This window comes from Mesoplodon bidens (assembly GCF_964165515.1).
Source record: "Mesoplodon bidens genome assembly, chromosome: 8".
NCBI classification, from domain to species: Eukaryota; Metazoa; Chordata; class Mammalia; order Artiodactyla; family Ziphiidae; genus Mesoplodon; species Mesoplodon bidens.
In genome coordinates, this window is record NC_138165.1 from 113,555,145 (window position 1) to 113,564,685 (window position 9,541).

The 9,541-nt window shown below is 56.5% G+C and overlaps 1 protein-coding gene across 1 annotated transcript; it reads left to right on the forward strand.

The window, feature by feature from the left end:
- Positions 1–8,200: 8,200 nt before the first annotated feature.
- On the forward strand, positions 8,201–8,633 carry LOC308621381 (NADH dehydrogenase [ubiquinone] 1 alpha subcomplex subunit 5-like; the record flags this gene model as incomplete). Its single annotated transcript, XM_081241839.1, has 1 exon — positions 8,201–8,633. The coding sequence occupies one exon, from the start codon at positions 8,201–8,203 to the stop codon at positions 8,558–8,560; it is 360 nt and encodes a 119-aa protein (XP_081097965.1). The 3' UTR covers positions 8,561–8,633.
- Positions 8,634–9,541: the final 908 nt, after the last annotated feature.

Below are 9,541 nucleotides of genomic sequence, written 5' to 3' on the forward strand. Positions count from 1 at the left end.
AGGGTGAGGTCACGTCCAAGTCCTGACTCAAATCTTCACCAGAATCGATTGTGTGACCTGCATCTGTGAGTGTCTCCCTGTTGAAGAGCGAACTCTTGGAAAGGAAAGCAGGGTTAGGTAGGACCTGGCCCCAGAGAGCCCTTGCGTTGCGACCCTAGAATTCTGCCCTTGGCCAGACACTAGCTGAGGACAAAAGAAAGGCATTTTAGAAACACAGGGTTTCAGGATTTGAGTGCCCTTGCCGGAAAGATAATGTGGAGGAGTCCACCCAAACGAGCAGTGAATCCGAATAAGGAACGGAGAAAGGGCAAGGTGGGGTTTAGCAGCAGTACCAAGACCAGCGGAATTCGGTTTAAAAGTACGTACTCGCCTGGTCGCTGAGCTCTCTCCTTTGTAAACGCTAGGACTGTTCCTGACAAGACACAAACTTGCCCCTGGGAAACCACAACTGACCTGAACCGCATGGCTGTTTTTTTAAATCTGGAGGTAAGACCGTGGCAAGTGCAAGTAGAGACTGTGCAGGTTTTCACTTTGGTGTGGAAGAGAGGGAGGGAGAGCTTAGAGAGAGAGTTTGGGGGAAGGTGTAAGTTTAGAGCAGCCTCCTGTAGACAGATAAATTATCCAACATCCAACTCACAAGTAGGAAAAAAACCCCAAAAAGCTTCAAGCAAAGAGGACACTGGAGAGAAAGGCCCAAGGAGGCGCCACAGATAGACGTGCAGATGGGGTCAGAGCCCGTCCGTCCCCGTCTCAGATGGGTCACAAATCCAAGTCCAGCACCTGCTCTTTAATAGACACTTTCAAAATTATACAAAAAAAGTAGAAGGGATGGGAAAGCTGTGCTAGATCCAGCACAATCCTAATCAGAATGACATTTGATTTTTTAAGAACCTCCTTAAACTCAAATTTATATGTAAGAAAAAGATCCACATTGAACCTTGAAACTTTAAAAAAGTTTAGTCAACTTTGAAAATGAGTCAAGAGCAGTGATTTCCTTCCAGATTATTAAAAATCTGGGGGGAAAAAAAGCTACAAACCCACCGTAGAAACACTGCAAACACTGTAGAAACACAGCCAGCCGCACAGACTCTCAGACGGGCTCGGTGCTGGTGAGGGCGCCCATGGGTCCCTGGACGGGAGGCCTGTGTCCTGGGCGGGGCTGGCAGAGGAGCACAGTTTGTGGGAAAAGGGACACTGACCCAGCCTAACGTTGTACGCAGGCCAACCTGAGGATTAAAAGTCTCCATGTGAGGGGCTTCCCTGGTGGCGCAGTGGTTGAGAGTCCGCCTGCCGATGCAGGGGACACAGGTTCGTGCCCTGGTCCGGGAAGATCCCGCATGCCGCGGAGCGGCTGGGCCCGTGAGCCATGGCCGCTGAGCCTGTGCGTCCAGAGCCTGTGCTTCGCAATGGGAGAGGCCACAGCAGTGAGAGGCCCGCGTACCGAAAAGAAAAAAAAAATACAGAAAAGTCTCCGTGTGAAAGTAGAATCACAAGCCAGTAGAAAAAACGGTGGGGGGCTTCCCTGGTGGCGCAGTGGTTGAGAGTCCGCCTGCCGATGCAGGGGACATGGGTTCGTGCCCCGGTCCGGGATGATCCCACATGCCTTGGAGTGGCTGGGCCCGTGAGCCATGGCCGCTGGGCCTGCGCGTCCGGAGCCTGTGCTCCGCAACGGGAGAGGCCACAGCAGTGAGAGGCCCGCGTACCGCAAAAAAAAAAAAAAAGAAAAAACGGTGGGAAAATACATTTGTGAGCTGGGAGTGCAGAAAAGCTTCTTAATCCCTGAAGCACAGCCGTAAGACAAGGTTTTGATGGGTTAGTTTACATAAAGTAAAAATTCCTGTGGGGCAAAGAACACCATGAATAGACCACTGAGAGCAGACGGAGAGATGTGTGCTCAGAGTTTAGAACTGGCAAAGGGCCTAACGCTTAGATGTAAAGGACTCCTGCAAACCAGAGGAAGGAGGATCCAGGTAGAAACATGGGCCCAGGACAATCAGGCAGCTCAGAGAAGCCGAGGGCCAGCCAGCCAGCCAGGGCTGCCATCAGAGGTGTGCAAACCAGGGCAGGGAGCCGATCAGCTCACAATGCAGGGTTGCCATGGCGGGAAGAGGGGGCACGGACTGGGGTGTCCACATAGGGAGTTGTCCCCTCCTGGCCGGCAGGGCACTGCACGCAGGCCCCGGGCACAGTGGTGGCTGAGTCCAGGCTGGGCGTTCGGCTACGGTAAATGCTCCTCAGTGGGGAGGAGCCCACAGCGCCCTTGCTGGGAAACCACAGGAGGCCACAGCCACGTGGACTGCACGTCCATCACAGAGGGACGCGTCCGAGTAGGAGGATTCCCACAGACAGGGACGGAGTGGACAAGGGGATAAAGTGAGGCCTGAGTCCCTGCCGAGAGCACCCCGTGAATGGAGGGTGGTGAGGACCAGCCGCCTCACCGGGGCCTGCAGCGGCCCACCAGCTAAGACGAGGCACGGCCATCAGGGTGACAATGCTGATGATAAGCCAAGGGAAGGAGGCAGCTTCCGTGGGGGATCTGTCCTTCGTCCCTCAGCAGGCACTCGGCACCTGCTCCGTGCCAGCCCCTCTCTTGGGCACTTGGGAGACATCGCGACAGAGGTTTTTAAGTTCCTGCCCTTGTGAACTTCACATACAGTGGCTATAGATTAAACAATAACCGTAATAAGACAGTTACGTAGTTGGAAGGTGACCCGTGCTTTGGAAGAAAGAAGAGCGTTTTGGACAAGCTCACTGAGGAGTCATTTAACGGGAGGAGTGGGTGACCCTGGAGAGAAGACCAGCACTCGGGGAGGGGGCGGGGACCTGAGAGGGGACAGCAGAGGTGGGGAGGGGGGCAGAGAGTGAAGCCGTAGCCAGAGCAGCCTGGAAGGAGGTGGGGTGAGGGCGAAGGAGCCCTAAAACCCCCAGCTCTGGGCTTGGGGCACTTGGCAGGAAGAACCGGGGGGGATGGGGGGTCAGGGTAAGGCCCAGGGGGGCCGAAGGAGAGAGAGGGGACGGGGGGCAGGGGACAGGCGTGCAGACACACTGGACCGGGGTGGAGGCTGCGGGGATGGAAGTCCCCTATGCAGCCAGAGACAAGCAGGCAGGATGGCAGCAGATGGCTGGTGAGCAGGCTGGGGGGCTGCTTGGAGGAGGATGCTCCCTTTGTGCAAGGAGAAGGATTGGGGGAAGCGGGGGGAGGGTCCTGGGGGCAGGGAGCATGCTGTGCAAGCGAGGTAGCTCGTCCGGGCATAGGAAGCCTTGAACATCCGTGGTCCACCGCTCAGGCTCTGTGCAGAGCAGACAAGTGTCAGGAGGACGGAGTCCTTCCCAGCTGGCAGTCACTACAGTGGGCACTCACCTCAGTGGTTTCGCCCAGATCAGCAATGTGTCCACCCCCAAGGATGAGGTGCATTTGTTCCAAACCACCTGGATGGATCTCTTACCTTTGCAGACTGCCTCGTGGCCGGGGGTGGCCTGAGACTCGTGCTTAGCTGATGACACCTGCTTTCCTAAGAAGGGCAGGTGATAGCACCTTGAATGTGGACTCGGGGGCTGGACCTGCCACAGCAATCCTGCAGCCACAGGCAAGGGCTCTGGCCCTGACACCCCTGAGCCACTGAACCCACCCAGGTGCCAGTACCTCCCTACTTCTTACGAGGTGAGGAAGAAGACCTTTTGGGTTAAGCCACACAAAAGTCTGGTGTCAAAGCCACAGTAGTTGGAGGCTTTACTTTTTTTAACTAATGTATTTCTGAATATTATATAAACATATATTAAAAGTTATGGTCAAATAAAGCTAGTATAGCAGCGGCTCCTGGGCCCGGGCCCTTCCTAGCACCTGGGACCCAGCAATACAGCTGTGCTAATTGTAGCTTGCTTAAATTTTTTTTTATAATATATTTTTATTTTTTATTAATAGGCTATTTTTTAGAAGTTTATTTTAATAAATTTATTTATTTTATTTATTTTTGGCTGCTTTGGGTCTTCGTTGCTGCTCACGGGCTTTCTCTAGTTGCGGTGAGCAGGGGCTACTCTTCATTGCGGAGCACGGGCTCTAGTCGTGCAGGCTCAGTAGCTGTGGCACGTGGGCTCAGTAGTTGTGGCATGTGGGCTCTAGAGCGCAGGCTCAGTAGGTGTGGCGCATGGGCTTAGTTGCTGCATGGCGTGTGGGATCTTCCCGGACTAGGGCTCGAACCTGTGTCCCCTGCATTGGCAGGCGGATTCTTAACCACTGTGCCACCAGGGAAGCCCTAATTTTTTTTTTTTTAACTGCGAAAGTAATGCAACTTGAAAAAATTTCAAACCATAATACATTGTATAAAGTGAAAAGTAAAAAATTATACACAGGGCGTGTGTGCCTTTGTATGCTCATGTGTCCCTCTGAGGGCTCCAGCTGAGCTGTGCACTTGCCTCCAGCAACCAGCTGCCACTGCTCTTCTTGAGCAGACAGTGCTGGGGCCACCAGACCTGCTGTGCCACCGAGAGCGGAGAGCCTGGGCCCCTGCGGGTTGGCCTCTTCCGGGACTGTCCTTCACAGCGGCAGCCAGAGGAGAGTGTCCAGCTGCCCAGGCTGGGGAGCTTGGCCAAGCCCTCCTGCCGCAAGCCCCGCAGGGTCAGCCTGAGGCTGCCCTCTGCCAGGATTCCTCCTCCTTGACTGTGTGCCTCCTGGTCCTGTCCTGGGGTGCCGGGGTCAGAGGCTCCAGCCAGGATAAGGGTCAGACTCAGGGAATTCCACAGGCAGACAAGGGCACGAGGGGAACGGCCATGGGGCCAGGGCCATGAGGACAGGGTCCCTCCCAGCTCTCTGCCCTCAGGGCTGACCCAGACTTGGCTTCCAGACCAGGCTGGTGCTGGGAGGTTGGCCATGACCTCAGAGGCCTCTTCCGGAAGCCGCTGTGCCAGGTGGGAGCCCGTTCTGCCATGCATGGGTCGCCAGAGGAAGTGGGGAAGATGGACCCAGGGAGGCTGGGCAAACACCTGGCCCGTCAGGGCTCCACACACAGGCCCCCGGGCCTAGTGCGGCATCTGCTCCGGGCCCTGAGGGGTGAGAAGGGCCAGGTGCTCCGTGTGGCTTTGGGGAGGGCACCCCAGCCCTGGGGAACCGCGGTTGCCCACCTGTCCGCTGGACGCACCGCAGAGCAGCTCACTTCGGGGCCTTCGTGGGCGGGGCGGCCTCGGTCGGTCCCTGTCCGCCCGGCTCAGAGCGCGGGGCCACTGGAAACTCCGAGGACTTTCACTGGCTCAGGGGCATCTGGGGCCTGGTGCAGGCTCCCGTCCGCTCCTCCAGGCCTCGGGTTCTCTGAACTAAGTGGCAGCCGGCCCAGCTCCTGCGGCCCTCCCACCCTCGCACCCTCCCAGCCACCAGCAGCCCTCCCGGCCACCAGCAGCCCTCCCGGCCACAGGCCTCCCCTCTCTCTCTGCCCCACTCTGCCGACCCGGCAGCTGCAACAGTGGTGTCCGTCCTCCCCGCAGAGGGATCCAGAGGCCGGCAGGAAGGATGCAGGGTCAACATGGCCAGACGCTCCTCCCCTCTGGCCCAGGATCCCCCAGGAGGAGCTGCGGCCCTGTCTCTATTAAAGGGTTGTCTGTTCCCCCTGCAGGCGAGGAGGAGGTGGGGGGGGGGGTTCTGCACTCTGAGCCCACCCTCAGGCCTTCCCAGGCCCTGCCACGCGGAGGGGGAGGCGGGCACTCCCTGGGCAGGTGGACAGACAGACGGCCGCGGGGCCAGCCTCCCTATGCTCCGTCTCTCCCTGGTCTGGAGTCCGGGCCCAATCTAGGGCGGCTTCCTCTGCTCCCAGGCCGGACCCAGCCCTGCTCCAAGCCCCGTCCTCCCCTCTGAAGTGTGGACTGTGCGGTGAGACAGGGACCGGGCCCCACGTGACCCTCCTACCCCACCCGTCCCGACCCCGGCCCTGGCCCTGGCGGGATGCAAGAGCAGGATGCTGCACAGATGGGCCCGGGAGGAGGACAGTGCCGTCCTGATCGACGTGGCCCCCGGGGCAGAGAAGGGGGACTCTTACGGGAGCACAGCCAACGCCTTGGAGGTAACCCCTCCCCCTGCTCCCCTCCCTGGGTCCAGGCTCGGTCTGCTCTAGGTCTAGGAGGTGGACGCAGGGACCCGGGAGACAATGGCCCCAAGCCCTTGGTGGGGCGGATGCACGCCAACTGTGTCTTCCCTCCTGCATCCCCCAGCGACCCCCAAACCCTCACCTGCCCCAGTGAAGGGAAGAGGGAGGTGCCCTTAACCCTTGAGGGATGAGCAGAAACCCCTCAGGACAAGCTGGGCGGGGCCGGGTGGGGCCCTCAGCGACGGGGGAAGGAAGGGGACACAGAGCAACGCACCAGGGTGACGCGATCGCCTAAAAACAGAACTGTAAGCACAGCAGAGGTGGACAGTGTTGGGTCTGGGTAGAGATCGTGGGTGCTTGTTGGGTTGTGTCTGCTTCATTCTGCATTTGCCAATTTATCAGAACACAGAAGTGAGAGGGAGGGAATGCCCTCACCCCCCAGAGGGCGGAGATGGGCTTTAGAATTAGGGTCAGGGTCAGAGTGTGGGTGAGCTTCAGATGGGTTAGGTGAGGGTGAGGCTCAGAACTCTGTATGGGTGAGGTTACTGATAGGGTAGGTTTTAGGTTAAGGTTAGAGTTAGGATCAAAATTAGTGACGAGGTTCGGGTTAGGTCACCCTGGGCCCAGGTGAGTACAGATGCTTTTGATAAAGTGTGCTGGGGTGAGAACACCCAGCCCCACCTTGTCTTAGGTTCCAGCCGACCCCCGAGGCCCAGGTCAGCCACTCTGTGAGGCCCCAAAGATCCTGAGGGCCTCAGCCCAGACTCAGGCTCACTCGTGTTCAACCTTTGTCCCCTGGGTCAAACCTGGAGAAGAACACACCTCCTGGGGCCTGCAGGAGACTCCCTCCGGGCAGCCTGTTGTGGGCCTCCTTTGTCCATCTCTAGGGTTCCCACCCCTGTCCCTGGGGGGCCACAAACACCCCAAGTGAGGCTGTGGGGGAAGATTCCGGGTCCCAGACCCGGGAGTCCCCGCCAGGGACGTTCCTCTTCCCTGGTCCTCCGGGACCTCAAGCCTCCAGCTGCTGCCCTCCACCCCCGCCCCCGCGGCCTGAGAGTGGACACAGGTGCCTCCCTTCCTGCGGCCCCAAAACATAGCCTCCGGGGAAACACTCACCTGGAACATCTAGAAACGCAGAAGGATTCCACCCTCTGGGCGCCATGACCACCTCTGGCCTATCCGAAGGGCACTTAGGGGCCATCCAGCTCTTCTCCAGCCTCTGGAGGCCAGCACGGTGGGCGCCCCGGGTCCTGCCCGTGCTGCCCACAGCCCAGGTGCTCAGTGGCCCGTGGAAGCTCTCGGAGAGGCTGGAGAGGCCCGGGGCTGGCCTCAACCCCGGATGCACCTGTGCCACGAGCCCCTCTGGCCACGTGGTCAGATGCTGCCGTTCCTCCCCCTTCCTTCCAGCCAGCTGGACGCCAGGCAGCCACCGACAGGGTGGGAAGCCCCACCAAGCCCTGGATCGGAGAGCCCCTTCCAGCACCTGCCAGCCGTGCCTATGTTGGTACTGGGGCTGGGGACACAGATGGGGCAGCGCGATGATGGGGCCCAGGCCACCGTCCTCAGGAACCAGGCCTCCCCTCCCTCGCCCAGCACCATCTCCAGAGCCAGCTGTGGTGCCAGCCGCTGTGCTGGAGGGTGGGGTGAACAGCACACAGCAGGAAGGGAGTCCCTACTGATGGGGGGAGCTGGAGAGGGCTCGGGGGCAGAGCGGGCGGCCGTCTCCCTCCTGCTCTGGCCTCGGGACCAACTCCAAGACACCTCACTCTGCTCTCTTGCACCCCACACTTTCTCTACCTTCAAAGTGGATCGGATCCACTTCTCCTCACTCCCCACCCCGTGGCTCCTGTCTGCCCCGAGCCACCGTAATCTCCCCGGAGTTCTGCACCAGTGCCCACCTGCCAACCCTGCTCTCCACGCAGCACCGGAAAGACCCATGCTAAAAGGAGATGCCCTAACCTCGCACCCGTTAGGATGGTTAAACGACAACAAAAAAACAGAAAACAAATGCCGGGGGGGACGCGGAGAGACTGGAACCCTCGTGCACTGCCGCCGGGAAGGTGAAATGGTGTGGCTGCGGTGGAGAACAGTATGGCGGTTCCTCAAAAAATTAAACACAGAATTACCATATGGCTGTCGTGGCGAGCTTGCTGAAGAAGACCACTGGCCTTGTGGGATTGGCTGTATGTGAGAGTCCACACGAGAGGCTAAAAATATTGTATGCAAAGATTCTTGATGTTCTTGGACAAATCCCTAAAAATGCAGCATACAGAAAGTATACAGAACAGATTACAACTGAGAAGTTGAGTATGGTTAAAGCAGAACCAGATGTTAAAAAATTAGAAGAGCAACTTCACGGAGGCCAAGTAGAAGAGGTGATTCTTCAGGCTGAAAATGAACTAAGTCTGGCAAGAAAAATGGTGCAGTGGAAACCATGGGAGGCTTTAGTGGAAGAGCCTCTTGCCAACCAATGGAAATGGCCAATATAAACATCATTAAATGACTTGTGCGTTTATGGGACACTGATGTAATTAAATATTCTGTTATGTTAAAAATATTTCCATATTATTGACATCTTATAATCAAGAAAACTGATAAAGAACATATATAGGAGACTTGATAAAATCGCTGATTATGTAATAGGGACTTGTGAATCGGTTTTTGATTTGTAGAGCATTCATTCAATTATTTCAAAAATATTTTTTAAAACAGAAAAAAAAAAAAGAATTACCGTATGATCCGGCAATCCCACTTCTAAGTTTATACCCAAAAGAAGTGATGACAAACATTTGTGTTGTTTCCATGTTGGGGGTTATTGTGATTAATGCAGCAATGAGATCACGTACAAGATTTTGTGTTAATGTAAGTGTCCATTGGGGGTGCGGGGGCGTATACCACTGAGTGGAATTTCCAGGTCATATGGTGACTCGATGTTAACATTTTGAGGCACCGTCAAACTGTTTTCCAAAGTGACCCCCATTTTACAAACCACCAGCAATGAATGAGGTTCCAAGTTCTCCACATTCTATCCAACACTTCTTATCGTCTGTCTCGATATTACAGTTGTCCTAGTGGCTGTTGGGTGGCATCTCACTGTGGTTTTGATTTGTAATCCCCTAATGACTGATGATACTGAGCATGTTTTCATAGGCTTATTGCCAATCTGTATATCTTCTTTAGAGAAATGTCTATTCAAAATCTTTGCCCATTTAAAAATTGGGTTGTGGGACTTCCCTGGTGGTGCAGTGGTTAGGAATCTGCCTGCCAATGCAAGAGACACGGGTTCGAGCCCTGCTCCGGGAAGATCCCACATGCCGCGGAGCAACTAAGCCCGTGCGCCACAACTACTGAGCCTGCGCTCCAGAGCCCGCAAGCCACAACTACTGAGCCCACGTGCCACAACTACTGAAGCCCATGCGCCTAGAGCCTGTGCTCCACAACAGGAGAAGCCACTGCAATGAGAAGCCCAC